Source organism: Mirounga leonina, unplaced genomic scaffold (assembly GCF_011800145.1).
Source record: "Mirounga leonina isolate KUSES-001 unplaced genomic scaffold, KU_Mleo_1.0 Mir_321, whole genome shotgun sequence".
NCBI classification, from domain to species: domain Eukaryota; kingdom Metazoa; phylum Chordata; class Mammalia; order Carnivora; family Phocidae; genus Mirounga; species Mirounga leonina.
In genome coordinates this window covers 934,368-954,508 of record NW_023270680.1, presented here as the reverse complement: position 1 = coordinate 954,508, position 20,141 = coordinate 934,368, and the positions used below count along the sequence as shown (strand labels likewise).

Genomic DNA, 20,141 nt, shown 5'->3' with positions numbered 1-20,141 from the left:
TGTTGGGTTGAGGATAACCATGGGATATTCATCCTACAGGAGAGTAACCTGTAGGCAATTAGATGCACAAGCTGATGGCACAGAAGGACTTGGGAAGGAGCTAGAACTGGGTCATTGGCATGTAGTCATTGAAGTGTGGTGTGGATAAGATTACTGAGAGGGTAGAGGGAGAAGAGAAAGAGGGCCTTGGGGCAACCCACGAGAGGTGGAATTTCTGAGGACATGGAAGTAACCCGTGGCGAGCTGTGGTCAGAGAGCAGGGGGCTGCTGAGGAGCATGCTCAATCCCCCCTTATGTAGACTCTAATAATTTGGTCTACCATACCTCTATTGTGAGTGCATGGTTTGCTTTCAAATCACAGCATCCAAAGAGGTTTGGCCACCTTGGGCTGAATCTAAGCTGGCTTCAACATTAGATGTTGGTGTCACCCCGTCCCACGTGAGGCCGGTGATCCTCAGAGTATATGGCAGGGCTCTGGGTCTGGAGCAGTGCACCTTGCCCGTATCTGGGGCCACCAGGATGGAGCAGCAGGCCATGCAGGCTGTCGGGGACTGCTGGAGGCCAGCCTCCACTCCACCAGGACACCGAAGTGTGGATCTGCAGCCCAGTTAGGAAAACCATCCTGAGGCTGGGGGTGAAGCTGCAGCTCCGTGGGCACCCAGCCCATCCCCACTTTCCAGAGTGACCGTAACAGGACAACTAAAACAAATTCAGAGCTTTGGAGGCTTCCAGAGAGAAATGACTTAGGGAGAATAGAACGGAGCTGGCGAGGTCTCCAGACCTCAAGCTGAGTAGATAGTACAAAGCAGGACACAATAGGTTTGGAGAATATACCCTCAGGTTCCGTGAATCGAGGCAAGTTATTCCACCACTTTGTGCCCCAGCTTCTCCACTGTAAGTAGGAGATCATGCACCTAGGTCACAGACTTATCAGGAAGATTAAGTAAGTTAATATCTGTTAGATTCCAGAGCAGTGCATGTCACATACATAAGACCTTGTCAGATAAATGAAATACATCTTTATCATTTACCCCATAACTTAAAAATGCCATTTCTGCAGGGAAGCCATCTAAGACACACACCTGCCCCAGCACAAGGCTAGAGTCCCCTTTTATCTGATCTCGTAGTGCTCTGTATTTCTCCTTCATTGCATTTAGCAAAAACAAGTAACTCATCACCTCTCTCCACTTCAGTGCACGGCGCTTCAGGCCAGCAGGAGCCACATTTGCTCTGTGTGCCGCTGTATTTGGTACTAACAGAGCACTTTGCACGCAACAGGTTCTCAGTATTGCTGAGTGAGTGAACGGAAGGATGAGGGCTGTGCCTTCTCACAAATGCCCAGCGTGCGGCATAGCCCAACATAGCAGGTGCTCCTGCATAAAGGCTACACTGGACCTAATTAGAACTCTTGAGAGAGTCCTAACCTTAACAAACGTAGGCCTGGGTACTGTCACCACACAGGTGTTAGTGAGAACCATGGGAGTTGATGCAGGTGTGCCCTGAAAAATATTAGCAAGGGATGACACAGACCCAGGCCGCTCAAAACAGAGGCGCGACAACAGGTCGCGTGCCCCTGCCCTGCCCGGCGCTGTCCCTTTAGTTGCTGGTCATGGAAAGCTCATGGATCCATGAGGTTGGTGGGCTGCCTGTGGGCAGTATTCAGTTGGCTCAGAGTCGAAGTTCTTCCCCACCAGGTAAGGAAATATTGCACCATATTAACAACCACTGTGGCTTCGTGGGTACAAAACAGCTGAAGTCAGCCCTGAGCCCTGAGGAGCACATGGGCCAAGAAGGGACAGCGGACAAGAACACCAGTCTCGGGAATACGCATGCTTCTGGGATGCACAGAAGAAACTCCTGCGGACACCGAGAACAGAGCTATGGAAGAGGAACCGGGGTCGTTGTTCTAAACTCCAAGAAAATGCCTGGAAAAAACTGGTCTACATTTGTCAAATATTGCAGTGACCATGGGTCACTGAGAGAGGGTGGGGGATGGGGGAAACAGGTGATAGGGATTAAGGAGTGCACTTGTTCTGATGAGCACCAGGTGATGCATGGAATTGCTGAATCCCTATATTGCATATCTGAAACCAATATAACACTGTGTTAACTATCCTGGAATTTAAATAAAATTTTAAAAAACCACAAAAACACAAAAATCTTCACAAAATTCTGAGAATGGCATTTATATTTATTCCTATTTACCAGGTGAGGAAATAGGGAATTAGAAAAACTAATGGCTGACCCAGCAAGTTAGTGACAGAGCTAGGACCCATTCTGATGCCTAATGTCTAGTGATCTAATATCACGGGAATATTTAAAAGTCAAATCTACTTTTAGATTTGAGATGTAATTCACATTCTACAAGAAATTCACCCTTTCACAGTATACAATTCAGTGACTCTGGGTATTTTCACGAGGTTGTCCAACCAACACCTCTATCTCATTCTGGAACATTCTCACCACCCCCCAAAAGAGCCCTGGGACCCATCAGCATTCATTCTTCTTCCTCAAACCCCTGGCAACCGCTAATCTACCTTCTGTTTCTATGGATTTGTTTAGTCTGCACATTTCCTAGGAGTGGACTCATTCATATAAATATGTGGCCTTTGGTGTCTGGCTTCTTTCACTCACCATGTTTTCAAAGTTCCACCCACGTTGTAGCAGGTACCCCGGGATTGAAGAGTTGAGAGACAACCTAGACACCCCCTACCGAGTCTTCTCAATTTGCAGACGGGGAACTGAGGCCTGACATAGCCTGTAGAGTTAGTGTACCCAAGTCCCCCACTGCCTCATCCTGTTATTTCCACCATACCACAACCACCAAGACAATCAGTATAATTAAGAAGAGCTTTCACAAATAAATAAAAACATTACATTAGTTCAATATGCCATACATTAGAAATAATAAAACAGGGGTGCCTGGGTGGCTCAGTCGTTAAGTGTCTGCCTTCGGCTAAGGTCATGGTCCCGGGTCCTGGGATCGAGCCCCGCATCGGGCTCCCTGCTCGGCGGGAAGCCTGCTTCTCTCCCTCCCACTCCCCCTGCTTGTGTTCCCTCTCTCGCTTTGTCTCTCTCTGTCAAATAAATAAAAAAATCTTAAAAAAAAGAAAAGAAATAAAATATACAGTAATAAAAGCTGGTTTTTTACTAACTATTGTCACATCTTGCGAGGAGTCCCATAGATCATTTATTTCACGTGATATGGGAACGGTACCAGATGCGCAGGCAGGAAAACCGAGCCAAAGTTTGAAGTCAGCGTTCGCTCTCTTGGTACAAAGGTAACTATTTAAAAAGCCAAGTATGAATTACCCTTAGTGAAAGTTCCAAATTTTCTGTTCCCCAGAGTTCCATGTCCTTGTCGTACTGTCCAATCTCATTAAAATAATGCCTATTTATAGCAAAAATTCCTCCAGCCATTGCAGGTGACCTAAAAAGGACACATAAATATTAAATTACAGATTCGGTCATTCTGGATTTTTTGCCAAAATTATATTGAATATTAGCAATAACATAAAAACTAGAAACTAGCAATACTGATACCAAAATTGTTTATATTTAGATATGTAAAATTAGCAAATTGAAACCATAACTACCTAACAGTACACAGTAACTTTTCTTTTTTAAGATTTATTTATTTATTTTAGAGAGAGGGAGAGAGAGAGAGCACACGGGGGTGGGGAGGGGCAAAAGGAGGGGGAGGGAGAAACTCAAGCAGACTCCTCATGGAATGAAGAGCCCACATTTAACCAACTACGCCACCCAGGCGCCCCCTCAGTAACTTTCACTTAGCTCTCACCGAATTGTATAATGGTATCTTCTAAATGTTGTCTTTTCCTTGAAAGGGAACATTATCTTTAGAATGTGAGTTACCCCTGGGGACAAATATTGACTTGGGTATTAGAGTTTACAAATCTCCCTTTCTAAACACATTAAGTGAATTATAATATTTACTTTTGGGAAAAACATAATGTTACAAAGCATCTTTTTTTTTTTTGTCCACCAATAGCAGGGCCCGATAACACTAAAGTAAGTAGTTCGCAAATGATCACATGTTCATCTACTCTTTCATTTTTTTTAAAGTATGTATTAAACACCTACGATGTGTTAGAGATACATTAGTGAGTCAACAGGCCAAGGTCCCAGCTCTTGTCGGGGCAAAAGGGTGGAAACAGGGATACCAGTCGCAGCAGTGGTCCCGGAGGAAGAGGATAGGATGGTGGATAAGGGTCCAGCAATGAGGGCAAATGAGATGCAGTCCAACTCCTGATGTAGTTTGAAGCTGGAACCAGCAGATTTGCTTATGAGTGGGATGTGGGTATAGGAGGGAAGAGAAGGGTGAAGGCTGACCCCAACATTTTGGCCTAGGTACCTGGAAGGTGGAGTTGCCATGCACTGAGGTGGGGATGCTGGGGGGTAATCAACTGTTTATGTTATCAGTAAGGCTTTCAGTCAACAGTGGGCTCTTAGCAGTTAAGTTTTTGGGGAGTCAAAAGCTACATTCAGAGTTTTGACTGCACAGGGTGGTCAGCGTGCCTACCTCCCATGTTGTTCAAGGTGAACTGTAGGTTATAACACAGATCACATGTATAATATATAGTCTATAAGTAATTGGTATCATGCTAAGTTCTTTTATGGCTTGATTTTTTAATTAGCATATTGTGAGAATTTGCCTTTTATAGTAATTAGCTTTCAAAAAACTTTATATAATATTCTACAAAATATGAATATAGTTTTTAACCATTTCATTATTGAACATAAATGTTCATTTATGTTGTTTTTATTTTTAACCAATATAAATGCCACTGCAATAGATGTCTTTGTACTTACTTCTCATTAACTCCTCAGGGAAATATTTCAAGAAGTGGAATTACTGCATTAAAGAATAACATTTATAAGATTGTCAAATTGTTTTCAAAAGCATGTGTGACTACATCTATACTAACAGTGTCTTGGAGTTCCAAAAATGTTACTACTCAGCAAGTATCAGGAATGGTTTCCCTATTGAAATTTTTAGAGCCTAAAGCATGTCTGATATGTGACATATGGAAATATTATAAAATTATGTCAATTTTTTTTGTAAATGGAATACTGCAACTACTTCTTACTAAAAGTAACTTTATTTTAAATTAAATAAGTTCATTTTGAGATGAACTCCAAAGATTGATGCTTTATTTTTTTATTTTTGAGTAAATCAAGATTTTTACATATTAAATTTTACTTAAATGAAGTGTTATCTTTATTCTTTTTCATTCTGAAGTCTATAACAGTAACAAGAGCAACCATTTATATTGATCACTTCCCCTGTGTCAGACCTTAGGCTACGTTCTTTACAAGCACTGGCTTATTTAATGTCCTCGATAATCCAGAGAGGTATGCATTTTATTATCATCGTCATTTTATAGATGACGACAGTGAAGCTGAGAGAGATAACCGGCCCAGCAGAGGGCTGCCTTATTGCACAACTCCAGGGATGCCAATCACCTATGATCTATATGAACAATGCCTCGTGGAGATGTGCAGTACACAACCTATACAGCTGTACACAGAGTCCTAAACAGCTAACAAATGATGCTGGAACAAAGCAAAGATCAGAGTTACACACAGTGGAAGGTGCACGAAGGGATCTAGTATCCTAAAAGCAAAGGAAAGACATTTGGTGACATGTGCAAAGTAGGGTTTTAAGAAAGTTACTATAACAACAGAGAGATTGGCATGAGGGAAAGGAGCCTGCAGGCCAGACTGTCCCTTACAGCATAGAGTCTAAGCCTGGAACAGTGTGGGCCTGGACCACAGGGACAGGCAGAGAGATGGACAGATGTCATGTCAGAGTCATCACAAAGGCTGAGTCCCCTGGAGCTGGTTAATCACTGGGTTAGAGTAGGCTGCGGAAGCCTGCAGGTGTAGTCATGCTTCACGGCTACATAGTATCCCGTTATGGTTCCAGCATAAAGTACTAAATAATTTCCCAGTTATTCTTCCTGATTCTTAGTCTTTATTTCCTCTCCCTCTGTCGCTCCCCCTGCTTGTGCTCTCTCGCTCTCTCTCTCAAATAAAATCTTAAAAAAAGAGAGAGAAGAAGAAAGAAACCATGAGGGGTAAAAACAGAAATCAGAGAACTGGAGATCCCGATGATGTCCAGGGGTAGGTGTGGGTGGAGCATAGCAGGAAAAAATTAGGAACATCTTAGGCTGTGGCCAAAGAAACAGATATCTGGTAATTTAGAAGATGAAAGGCCCAGGATATGGCTACAGGAATAATAATAGCAAACAATGATAAACACTGATATAGTACTCATCATGGACAGATATTGTTCTAAGCTTTGATATACTAAGTCATTTTCCTAACAACCCTGTGAAGTATCATTAACCTCCAGACTTCACATACAAGAAAATAAGGTGCAGAGAGGTTAAGTAATTTGCACAAGGTCACAGAGCTCTAGTTAAATTAAAATAGAGACGGAGATCAAGGACTTGCTAGGCTGCAGTGTTAGAAGATTTACTCGTGTGATTTGTAAAACAAAGAGCTTAGTAGTAGAGGAAGAGGAGGAGCCAGGCATCGGTTATCAGTAAATGTGGGGAGTGACCTGGAGGAAGTCTCTTCAGAAATTAGCCTCATAGATGCAGTTAAAAGTCACAACATCAAATTGTTCTCCTTTAGAAATATATTTTCCAAGACTCATAATCCAGGAAAATCGTATTCATCTCTATAAAGTTATAGAGGAAAGCACTTAGATAAATGTTTTATATATGACTTTAGCAAAGACATCTACTTTTTCTGGGCTATCCATAGTGCTAGCATTTCATTCATTGACCACATGCAATTAGCTCCTGAGATCCAAGCCCACATTCTAAAGACAGACACCTGAAACCAGAGGGACACTATCCATGGCAGTGTTCTTAACTGGGGTGAGATGCTCATTTCCAATCAAAGAAATTAAAAACCTACCAAATCCTATAATCATAGACTTTTAGAAACAGGATAAATAACAAAATATTTTTCTTCATTAAGCCCAAGAAATGCAAAGAATCATCTCTAACATCTTTTTCTCCCCAGGTCCCAATACATATTCCCATAACCTGAAGAAATCTCCTACCGGATGGGTCTAGTGGGTCCTTCTGGTCCATCCATCTCATAAGAGAAAACATTATCCCATTTAAATTCTAGATGCCAGTTGAAAGCACCCCTTATGACCGGAGAGGGCCGGTATTCTAGGGTCTCATAGTCAATGGGATCTATCAGAGGACACACCACCATTTTGGGGTCCTTGGCAATGGCGTGCAGCAAGGGCTGTAGCCACACATGATTCACCTCGCAGTGGCTATCCAGGAACACCAGAACATCCCCTGGGGAGGCAAGAATAGGCTAGTGTTAGCACACATGGATAAGACAGCTGACAACCCAAATCAAAGTTCAGTGCAAGGAGTATTTGTTAAGCATTTATTATGTGTTTGGCTTTTACAGTGCTTCCAGATTCACTGGGGGTGGGTGGGGACTAGAAACATATGCTTTATTCTGTACTACATCATGTACCATGATGTGCCATAGATGTTCAGAAGAAGCTGGTGAACTGTGGGTTAGAGAGTGGTTTGGGTAAGATTCTAAAGAAGCAGGTGGAACTGAATTGGGCTTTAATTAAAAAATATATTATTTTAGTGTGGCCTTGATTGATTGACTCAATTTAGCCAATGTTTAATGCAAGGATAACTTGTGTATTTTTTGGTGCTTGGGATACAAAAATGCATAATTATTTTTGCTCTTGAGTTCAAGCTTTAATGAGCATCTGCTTAGAGAACATGGGGAAAACTGGCATGGCCAAAATGAAGAATGCATGTTGTGAAAGTACCCTAATGGGCTCAAATTGGAAGGGACCCCAAAATTTAGGTGCAGAGTTTGAATAAAATCATAGGAAGGTATGAGAAACATTCCATGGTTGACCAGAAGACTTAATATTGTTGAAGTGGTAATACTGTCCAAATTGATCTCTAGATTCCGTATAATTCTTATCAAAATCACACCTGGTTCTTTTGCAGAAACTGACCCTAAAATTCATATGGAAAGGCAAGGAACCCCCATTAGCTAAAAAGATCTTGAAAAAGAAAAAAATTGAAGGACTTCTGGATTTCAAAACTTACTACAAAGCTATAATAATAAAACAGTTAGATACTGGCACAGGGATAACAAAGAGACCAAAGGGACAGACTTGAGAGCATAGAAATAAACCAAACACCTGTGGTTAGTTGATTTTTGACAAGGGTGCCCAGCCAATTCAATGGGGGAAAGCATAGTCTCTTCAATGAATGGTCCCAACACAGCTGGGTATCCACATGAAAAAGAGGGGCACCTGGGTGGCTCAGTGGGTTAAGCGTCTGACTCTTGATTTCAGCTCAGGTCCTTATCTCAGGGTCATGAGTTCAAGCCCTGTGCTGGGCTCCACACTGGGCACGGAGCCTACTTAAGAAAAAAAAAAAGAAGAAGAAGAAAAAGAATGAAGTTGGATTCCCTCACGGCAAACATAAAAACTAAGTCAAATGACTCACAGACCTAAAAAGGTCAGAGGTAAAACTATAAAACTCTTAGAAGAAAACAGAGGCACCCATTTCTGACCTCAGGTTAGATGATTTCTTAGATATGACACCAAAAATACAAGTGACAAAAGAAAAAATATATAGGACTTTATCAAAATTAAAAACTTTTGTGCTTAAACTGACACCATAAAGTTGAAAAAAAATCCACGAAATGGGAGAAATTATTTGAAAATCACACATCTGATAAAGGACTTGGATCCAGAACATATAAGGAACTCTTACAACTCAATAATAAAAAAAAGACAACTTAATTTAAAAAATGGGCAAAGGAGGGACACCTGGGTGGCTCAGTCAGTTAAGCATCCTACTCTTGATCTTGGCTCAAGTCTTGATCTTGGCTCAATTCTTGATCTCAGGGTTGTGAGTTCAAGCCCCATGTTGGGCTCCATGCTAGGTGTAGAGCCTACTTAAAAAAAAATGGGCAAAGGATTTGAACAGACATTTCTCCAAAGATATACAAATGGCTAATAAGCATATGAAAAGTGCTCAACATCTTTAATCGTTAGAAAAAGCTAACCAAAATCACACTGAGATAATACTTCATATCCACTAGGATGGCTGTAATCAGAAAGGCAGACAATCACAAGTGTTGATGAGATTGTGGAGGAATTCGAACCCTTGTCCATTGCTGATAGCAACGTAAAATGTTGCGGTCTCTTTTGAAAATTATGTGGCAGTTGCTCAAAAGTTACACATACAGCTGTCATATAGCCCAACAATTCCACACCAAGGTACACAAATACCCAAGAGAAAGAAAACTTAGGTTTATACAAAGTCTTGTACATGAGTGCTCATAGCAACATTCTTCCTAAGAGTAAGAGTCATAACTCAAATGCCCATCAATGGATGAATGGATAAACAAAATGGGATATATCCACATAATGGGAATATTATTTGGCAATAAAAAGGAATGAAATACTGACCCATGCTACAACATGGACGAACCTTGAAAACATCATGGGAAATGAAAGGAACCAGTTACAAGAGACCACATATTATATAATTCCATTAAATGAAATGCCTAGAATAGGTAAAAATCTGTATGTATAGAAGGTAGATTAGTGGCTGTGGAGGGAATGGGATGAGAGGCGATGGCAAGTGACTGCTAATGTGTATGGAGTTTCTTTGGAGTAGGAAAAAATTTTTTCTAAAACTGTTATGGTGATGGTTGCATAACCCCAGGAATATACTAAAAAACACTGTATTGCATACGTTAATGGGTGAATTACATGTGAATTATATCTCAAAGAAAACCCCACTAACATCCTTAGGAAAGAAAGAGTACATCCTCTACATCTTAACCAAAGTGCAATTATTCTTATGTGCAATTCACATGGTATTTTAAATCATTAAAAGTGATAGAAACTTGATCCCTCAGCTCAGCTCACTGGTTTCTTATCTACCCATCCAAAATGGCATCTACGTGTTCATGTTTATTCTACCGAGTTCTTGAATAAGCAGGACTCTTCGGAAGAGCCACTTTATTTTGTTCCTTTCAATCCCCAGGGAGGACTGGTCCTTTCCCTGCCCTTGGTTACAAACCAGAGCAGGTGCAGAGCAGGTTACTCTTTGGTTAACTGAAGGTCTCACAGTTACTTGAAGTTGGAAACACTCTCTCCGTTCAGCAATTAGGATTTCCAGTCCCATGTTAGAACCCAAACTTCCATGACTGCCTGACTGTCCCTTCCCCCCCAACTAGGGGGATACATGAAGAGGTGCTCAACATCACTCATCATCAGGGAAACGCAAATCAAAACCACAATATTACTTCACACCTGTTAGAATGTCTATTATTAAAAGGACAAGAAATAAGAAATGTTGGCAAGGATATGGAGAAAAGAGAATCCTTGTGTACTGTTGGTGGGGATGTAAATTGGTGCAACCACTACAGAAAATAGTATGGAGTTTCCTCAAAAAATTATAAAATAGAACTACCATATAATCTAGCAATTGCACTTCTGGGTATACATCAGAAGGAAATGAAATCACTATCTTGAAGAGTTATCTGTCCTCCCATGTTCATTGCAGCATTATTTACAAAAGCCAAGACATAGAAACAACCCTAAGTGTCCATCAACAGATGAAGGGATAAAGAAGTTTGTAGTATGTACACAACGGGATATTATTATCATATCAGCTCTAAAAAGAAGGAAATCCTGCCATTTGTAACATGGATGGACCTTGAGGGCATTATGCTAAGTGAAATAAGTCAGAGAAAGACAAATACTGTATGATCTTACTGACATGTGGAATCTAAAAAGACCCTGAACTCTTAGATTAGAGAACAGATTGGTGGTTGCCAGAAGGAGAGAGTGGCTGAGATAGGTGAAGGTGGTCAACAGGTTCAGATTTCTTGTTATAAGATAAATAAGTCCGGGGATGTAATGTACAGCATGGGGACTATAGTCAACAATACTGCATTGTATTTTTGAAAATTGCTAAGAGAATAAATCTTAAAAGTTCTCACATCACAAGAAAATATGTGAGGTAATGAATGTTAACTAGGTTTGTTGTGATCACTCCACAATACATACATGTGTCACATCATTATGTCGTACACCTGACATGAATACAATGTTGTATGTCAATTGCAGCTCAATTAAAAAAACCCATCTTTTTAAAATTATCATTAGTGAGGTTGAACATTTTTCAGGTGATTAGCCATTAGTAAAGGAAATGTTTATATCCTTTGCGCATTTAGGTGTTGGAGCCCTGGGGTTTTTTTTTTTTCTTTTTTTAACGGCTTTGTAGATACATTTTACATACTGAGGATATTAATTTTTTTTCTATGGAAGTCGTACGAATTCCCCTAGTCTACTGTTACTTAGTTTTATCATTTTTTTGTTCACAATAGGTTTACTGTTTTGGGAGTCAGCTCTGTCCTTTCCCTCAGGTTTAAGCTTCGAAATTTCTTCATTATTCATTGAACAGGTGAGTATTGATCTAGGTTTTCTTTTTGTAATTTTAAAGTTCTTATAATAATTTAATGATTTAGTTTTTAAAAACTAAAATTAATGATATAGCTGGAATTTATTCAGATTACGGTATGAGATGAAGATTAAAAATTTTCCCAAATAACTAATGGTCTCCCAAATAACCGAACCACCACGACAGCAACAACAGAGGCCCTTCTTCCCATACTGACTTGTGTCTTATTTATCATATGTAGTGTATGCACCCTTAGCATTTAAAGATTTTAATATTTCTTTTTTTTTTAAAGATTCTTTTTTTTTTTTAAAGATTTTATTTATTTATTTGAGAGAGAGAATGAGAGAGAGAGAGCAGGAGAGGGGGGAGGATCAGAGGGAGAAGCAGACTCCCCGCCGAGCAGGGAGCCCAATGCGGGACTCGATCCCGGGACTCCAGGATCATGACCTGAGCCGAAGGCAGTCGCTTAACCAACTGAGCCACCCAGGCGCTCAGATTTTAATATTTCAACTTCCGACAATTTAATGACCTAGAAAGACCACAAGTATAGTGTCAAGTTGCAAAAGAAATTAACATTATTCTAGGTGCAATATCAAGCTTTTCCTAATTCTAATGTAAACTGTGAAGCCTATGGACACAAGCTACCCGGCACCTCCATTCCAATGAACAGTACTGTTTTTACACTCATCCTAAAGCATTTTATGGGGGTACTTTACACACCATAACGAACACAGAGTGGCATGGGATTCCTCTTGGAGGAGTCCTACACTCACAGGAAGATTCCGTGGGAATCTCAAGTTTATTGCCAGGAAATGGAGCATTTGTTCTGCATCCATTGGCCTCCGTTATAGGAAGAATAATGCTCTTTCGTGTTCACAGAGATAGCCTGTTAGAGGTAATTCATCTGAATCCCATTTAATCCCAGATTGGCATCTTCCCCAATTAAGCCAGCTTCTCCATAGGGCCTACAGTGAGTGAGGGGCATGGGATCAAATCCACCTGATGAGGAGCCTTCCCTGCCTTTCTCCCAGAGTGTGTGTGTGGGATGTGCCAAACCCCTGACTGCTCACTTCACCTTCCCTGCAGAGAGACCTGCTTTGTCGCCTGCAATCCAGGGGCACTTTCTCTCTCTGGTCGTGGCTGGTTTTAGAAAACAACACATGCCTCATCAGCCTCACACAGGCTCCTCCTCCTTCATTTTCTTTTCTTTTCTGCCTGTCTTTAGTTTCTACATTTTTTTTACATTTAAACGTAGCTCATTACATTTAGTTTATTTTAAATAACATCAAAATATTCTCTTTTTTTTTTTAATTTTTTTTTTGTTTTTTTGTTTTAAAGATTTTATTTATTTATTTGACAGAGAGAGAATGAGAGAGAGAGAACACATGAGAGGGGATAGGGTCAGAGGACAAAGCAGACTCCCTGCCAAGCAGGGAGCCCGATGCGGGACTCGATCCCGGGACTCCAGGATCATGACCTGAGCCGAAGGCAGTCGCTTAACCAACTGAGCCACCCAGGCGCCCCAACATTAAAATATTCTTGATTTGGTCTCTGAAGCAATCATTTTTAAGATGTTAAAATGTTTTCTTTTTTCCTTGGGGGGGCAGGGGAGGGGCAGAGGGCGAGAAATATTAAGCAGGCTCCATGCCCAGCACAGAGCCCATGTCAGGGCTTGATATCACGACCCTGGGATCACGACCTGAGCTGAAGGTAGATCCTTCACCGACTGAGCCACCCAGGTGTCCCAATTTTAATATTTTCGTATTTTTTATTTCATACTTTTATTTCACAACTTTTAGTTGTAAGAAACATGTATATAAAAAAAAGAGATAAAAGATAAATGTAGAGCTCCATGATGTATCAGAAAGTAAACACAAATAGAACTACCACTTAATCAAAACTTAGAACATGGTTAGCATCCTAGGATTTTGTGTTCCCCAATTCCTACCACCTCCCATTCTACACTCTGATTTAACCAAAGGTTTATGGCAATAACTTACTGGTTGTTGTGGGGTTTTTTTGTTGTTGTTGTTTTAGTTTTTCCTCTAACTATGCATCCATAAAAATACTGTAAGCTTAGTCTTGCTGATTTTCCAACTTTATTCTTTTGCATTTAGCTTCTTTTGCTCCCTCAAAATGATATGTATTCATCCGTGAAATTGGGTATAGTGTAGGCCATTCATTGTTACTAAAGTATTCTTTTTTTTTTTTTTTTAGATTTTTATTTATTTATTTGACAGAGACAGAGATAGCAAGAGCAGGAACACAAGCAGCGGGAGTGGGAGAGGGAGAAGCAGGCTTCCCCTCGAGGAGGGAGCCCGACGTGGGACTCGATCCCAGGACCCTGGGATCATGACCTGAGCCGAAGGCAGACGCTTAACGACTGAGCCACCCAGGCGCCCGTTACTAAAGTATTCTATCATTTGATTATCACTAGTCTGTCGTCACCTAGTAAATCAGGACATCTGCATACTCCCTAACCAAGCAATTCCACTTCTAGACATACGCACTATGGAAATGCTGCGCGTATCTGCCAAGAGACAGGGACTCAAGGATTTGTATATTTGGTAAGAGCCCCAAATAGAAATAAACTAAATGTGATTCAGCAGTAGAATGGAAGAATAATTTAGCATAATCAAATAACAGAACACTTTAAGGCCTTTAATTTTAATCACATGTGCCACATAAGGTACATTAGCTGGTTCTGGGGATCAGGAAACCTCCTCGGGGGAGGGCATTGTTCTGTCTCTCACACTAGACAACAAAAGTCTCTCATTCTGTATCAATGTCAAGCAACAGTGCGCGCTCTCAGCGCCAGGCTAGATTTGAACCTTCTGCTTGTAGGACAGCAGCTGAAATCAACACCTCATCTCTGCCTTCTTGGCTGCTTGCTGACCATCCAAACCAATTCAGTGAAAGATGCTCTCTTGTGTTCTCACCCCCAAGGCTGCCCTGTACTCCCCCAAAAACCTTTTCTTCCACTGTGGGCCACCCTTTTACCCTTTCCAAAGGTCCCTCATGTAAAGTAAGTTTCTCTACACTAATTTTTTCCACAAAATTCTCTTACAGCCTTCTTGCCTTATATAAACCCTGACCCTCCCTAGAAGATGCTGCTGGCCCCCATCGACGTTCTGGATAGGAAGCTCCTCCTTCTCCCCCCAGATGGCAAAAATCCTTGGGTCCAGGGAAACACTGGCATTTCCTACTTACCCATGGCTCCCTCCAAACCATATCGACTCTGCTCCCATGCAGAAAGAAAAAAAAACAAAAAAACCCAAAAACCTTTCCTTTAGATTCATACCATCTGATGATAGCTCTCTCCTTCTCATTTGCAAAATGCCTGCCTTCTGATTCTCCCAATGGAGCGCTCTCCCCAAACCTGGTCATTTCCCTTCATTCCCAGGGGCACAACACAGAGTTCACAGCGCGCTGTCTCAGCTCCTGTGGTTTACAGGCAACTTCCATCATCCTGTGGGCAGCACCACCAACCCAGACAAATGACAGGCAGCAACAAATACCAGAAAGAAAAACCACTCAGGGTAAGGATGGTGGAGAGAGACAGAGGTTTGCTATTTCACACAGGGTGGTTGGGAAAGGCCTCTCTGATAAAGTAGCATTTGAACAGAGAACTGAGCAAAGTGATGCGGCAGGTCATGAGGACACGCGAAGAAAATTCCAGGGGCAGAACATCATGCGCCAAGGCTCTGAGATAGGAGGATGCTCAGTGTCTCTGAGGAGCAGCAAGAAGGTCAGTGCATCCGGGGTAGAGTGAGGGGAGTTGGGTAAGTGACAAAGTCTGAGCGACAGACAGCTGGGGACAGATCTGCGGGCCTCCACGGCAGACAGTCACTTCATGATGACGCAAATACTAACTCCTCTGGAAGGTAACGGTTCTACACATGCACACACACACACACGTTAATGTCACGTGAAAACCCATCTCCGTGCTCAGTGGGTAGAATTTATATAAAGTGTATCTCAGTAGAGTTGATACAAATGAAGAAAAAAAGAATAAATATACATCGACAGCACATAGTAGGTGCTAGATAAATCCTTGACTGGATGAGTGAACATGTGACTAAATCAATGAGGGCTCACAAGCTGCTGCCCACCTCCCCTACCGCTTTGAAGCTGGGAGCATGCCTACGTCATGGGTGGGGGCGGCGGGCAAATATGGATAGATGGGTACATAGGAAGCACTGACGAAACTGCAGGGAGAGACAGATGGACAGATCTAGAATCACAGTCGAAGACTGCAACACAACTATGGATCGAGTCAAATCAGATGGATGAGAATATAGAATATTTGAAAAACAAAATTAGACATAGATGGAACCTACAACCAAGAAGATAAAATTTATTCTTTTTAAAAACACATAGAAGTTTTGGGCGCCTGGGTGGCTCAGACGGTTAAGCGTCTGCCTTCGGCTCAGGTCATGATCCTAGGGTCCTGGGATCGAGTCCCGCATCGGGCTCCCTGCTCCTTGGGAGCCTGCTTCTCCCTCTGCCTCTCTCTCTCTCTCATGAATAAATAAATAAAATCCTTAAAACAAAACAAAACAAAACAAAAACACATAGAAGTTTTGAAAAATTGACCTAGCTTTAAGACGCAAGGGAAATCTCAACAGAACAGGCCACAAATTCCAACCACAATAGGAATTAAGCTAATAATCAAGAATTTACTTATGTTTGAACACTTTAAAATTCACTCCTCAAAAAATACCTGGATTAGAGAGGAAACCAAAAAAAGATACCAGTGCCTTGACAGTTTATAGGACAATTTTATGTAATTTTCCAAACACAGATAATCTGTTTAACATAGATATTCACCCCATACAATTCATTCTGTAAGTCTAGTAAAGCAAAGTATAAGAAAAGAGTTCAAAAAAAGAAGAGTATAAGCCAATCTTACTTTTGGACATAGATGCAATGTGTGTGTGTGTGTCTGTGTGTGTGTGGAGTGGGTATTGTAAGATATTAACATCTAGTGAATCTAGGGGAAGGTTTATGTAAGTGTTCTGTGGGTTTGAACATTTCAAAGTAAAAATGAGTAAGACTTTCTCCTTAAAAAACAAAACAAAGACACCCAAAACTCTATGGTAGTATTATGTGTTGAATTGTGTCCCCCCCCAAAAAGATATATGCAAGTCCTGACCCCCAGTACCTGAGAAGGTGACTGTATTTGGAAATAGGGTTGTTGCAGATGAAATTCATTAGGATGAGGTCCTGCTCGAGTAGGTGGGCCCTTAATCCAAGGGAGATGTGGACACAGGCGGACACAGGGAGGAGGCCATGTGACCACAGAGACAGGGATGGGAGTGATGCTGCTGCCTCTCAGCTCAGACTCCCTTCAAGGGAACCTGCTGTGTGAACCGGTCTGACAGCTTCCCAGGCTTTGGGATCTGCTGCAGTATTCACACCAAGGCCCCCCAGCCTCCCAGGGACTCGCAGCCAATGACTAAGCACACTGTGTGGGGGGGGGGCGTGGAAAGCCAGAGCTGGACTCCTCTCCTGGGCCATCCGTGCTCTGGAGCTCCCCACTAGCCCACCTGACCTTTGGAGACCCACACAGCCCACTGGAGCTCCTTGGCTTTGGGGTTTCCCATGCACGGGCCGCTGCACCGCAGCCCCCCACTGTCCCCATAAAGTTTTGCTCTCCTGGCTGCATGTACAGCTCCATCTCAGTCTGAATCTGGGGGAACTCATCCTATAACGGGGGCTGACACTATGGCCCCTGCAATAAAATACCTTCTTCCATCTGAAATAAGGCATCTACATTTTGAAGCAGAATGCGTACTTTCAGGGTCCAAAGATTCATCAGGCTAAAAGGCATTTCCACTCTTTTGTTTATGCTGGTGGAGACTTGGAGGGGGCCCCATGAAGATTATTTCTGCACTGGCAGGAAGGTCTCCGGGACACAGATATTGGGTCAAGTCCCGAAGGAAAGGCTCATACCTGAAGCACGAGAGGCTCCAATCAGCCTTGATCGGATCAGTCCCTCTTTCTTTTTGTTTCTTATTAATTTAATCTTGCCCCGAAAAATTTCCAGGCGATGGTCTAGTTTCTCTTTCAAATCATCTGGGAAAAAAACAAAACAAAACCCAACACTTGACAATGTATAAACTAGAACTACAGAAAATGAAACAATTCATCACAATTTTGACTGATTCCTAAAAACCATGTTCTTCCACAAAAGTTCTAACTTTAAAAACTTCACCCTACAGGAGGAAGAGAAAGAAACATGATTCAGCATTGAGATCAACTGCACATATTCTGTGTTTCTAGTGAAATACCTCTATTTGATAAATCGCTATTGTAATTTTAATAGAACAAACATGATTTGTGGCGCTCTGGAGAAATCCAACTTTCTCGCTCTCAGCTGTTCCTTCTGACTCAGCAACAACTCAGGCAAGGTGTCCTACCCGTGGGGGAGTCTCAGCTCTGTCCCCTGTGAGGCGGGCTATCCACCAATGCCTTGCAGGACCGTGGAGAGAGGGACAGATATGTCACGCAGCACAGGGCCTGGTACTCACTGGTCCCTCAGTATTTGGAGGGTGTTATGATGATGGTCAAGGGGGCTGGGCTCGGGCTCCTCAGGGTTCTTAGGAATCTGCATCAAGAGGTTGAGGATCCATGGAAGCAGGTTTATTATAATCTTGGCAGAAGGAGGGATCTCCTGCTTGTCTTTAAAAAGAGTGCCAGGGCCCCCCTTCCCCCAACTCAGAGGCCGAACACAGGCTGCAGGGCTGCAGGGCTGCACCTGCAGGGTGGGGGGCAGGGGGCTTGCAGCCCAGAAGTCTGCAAACACTTCTCCCACATGCAGAACGCAGAGGAACTCTGTGGGCCATAGCTCAGGGGAAATAAGGGCAGTTCTGGCAGCAGTGATCGCTGACATGACGTGGAGGGCTTGGCTTCTTCAGGAGATGGTCATGTTGTTGGCTTGTGCTCAAGAGGGCCCAGGACCATGAGAAAGATGCATGGCAGCAGGTCAACTCTGGACATGCCTCTCGCATAACTCAGTGGGCCCCCCGTCCACTGCTGCCCAGGCTGAGGGAGTCCAGCAGCAATGCCTACTGGTATCAGCTGGGAAGGACAAGATGAAGTTCGCATCGTTCTCCTAGAGCCCGTGTGAAACCACTGTGAACTAAAGCAGGAATGTGAGTATCCTGAGCCCCATCAGAGTACAGAACACCCTGTTTCCTGTGTGTGTTTGAGCTTCTGCACGGGTCAAACAGTAGCCTCCTTGGTGGAGCAGGTGAAATCACAAACTAGGTGAACATGGATTGAGGAGGAGAAGTCACGGTATCTGGTCTGGCAGCACACCCAGATGTTGGGCATCAGTGGTGATTCCCCTGGTGCCTAGAGAACTTATGAGCGGTCACAGGGTGTGTCTCTGAACTCATGGCGTGGTTCTGAAAGGCTTGGGGAGGTGTCCCATGGCCATCCTGGAACTGTATGTCCGTAGCAGGACCCTTGTCCTTGTAGGTGAGCAGTTAGAACTCCACAGTCTAGCAGAAGATCCCCTCCACCCCGTCCCCTGCCCAGCATGCGGCCAAATCTGCTGCTCAGTGCTACTGATCCCATTAGGAATCTGACCATCTCCACACAGCCCCTCCTGTGCACAATCGTAGAAACAGCGGCTCCTGAAGAAATAATGTCATAAACGGTAGTGGCTGGCCAACGTGTGAAATCCCTAAATGTAGCCGACATTAGCTTGAGCTATTTTCCACCTTCCACTTGACACACCTAAAGTCCCTTCCCCTCAGGTGAATCTCCTGGGATGTCCTGCCTGTTCATCTTCCTTCTGTCTCTCCTCATTTCCTTTCCCAGCCCGCAGTGGGTCAGATTCACAGAGGAATAGGTTAACTTTTAGGCAGGAAACCTATCCAATACTGAAAATATTGCTTCCATGGGAAATGGACCCCATAGGGACCTGCAGACTCCAAGAAGCTTTTCATTAATCTGGGTCCCCTTGGCTTGCCTCGGGTTTATAATTCGGTTGTAAAAAGGACAACTCATTTCAAATGCCAAGTGCATTTAATCAGATTTTGTGCTAGTATCACAACTCTTTAAAACCAGTGAGCAGGGAGAAACATGCACTTGACTGCAGTTAGTGTGATTAGAATTCATTCATGGGGGGCGCCTGGGTGGTGCAGTAGGTTGAGCTTCTGACTCTTGGTTTCAGCTCAGGTCTGATCTTAGTTTAGGGTCATGGGATCAGGCCCTACCTTGGTCTCCGCACTCAGTGCAGAGTCTGCTTGGGTCTCTCTCTCCCTCTCCCTTGCCTCTCCCCCCATTCTCTCTCTCAAATAAACAAATCTTTTAAAAAATTTCAAAAAAAAAAAAAGAATTATTTCCTGAGGAGGACTTGGGTCATGTCACTCCCCTGCATTAAGCCTGTAATAGCACTCCATTTCTCCAGAGAAAATTCCAACACAAGCCGTGTGGCCTTTTTTTTTTTTTTTTTAATTTTTATTTATTTATTTATTTGACAGAGAGAGATAGCAAGAGCAGAAACACAAGCAGGCGGAGTGGGAGAGGGAGAAGCAGGCTTCCCGCATAGCAGGGAGCCCGATGCGGGGCTCGATCCCAGGACCCTGGGATCATGACCTAAGCCGAAGGCAG

At 42.8% G+C, this 20,141-nt stretch overlaps 1 protein-coding gene across 1 annotated transcript in view; it reads right to left on the bottom strand.

The window, feature by feature from the left end:
- The window catches only part of GALNTL5 (polypeptide N-acetylgalactosaminyltransferase like 5), a 111,652-nt gene that overhangs the window by 9,819 nt on the left and 81,692 nt on the right, over positions 1-20,141 (bottom strand). The window contains exons 11-13 of the mRNA XM_035029847.1: positions 17,472-17,594; positions 7,097-7,346; positions 3,313-3,430 (exon numbers count right to left, since the gene is read on the bottom strand). Of these exons, the coding sequence (XP_034885738.1) occupies positions 3,313-3,430; positions 7,097-7,346; positions 17,472-17,594 (491 nt within the window). The remainder of the gene's footprint in view (positions 1-3,312; positions 3,431-7,096; positions 7,347-17,471; positions 17,595-20,141) is intronic.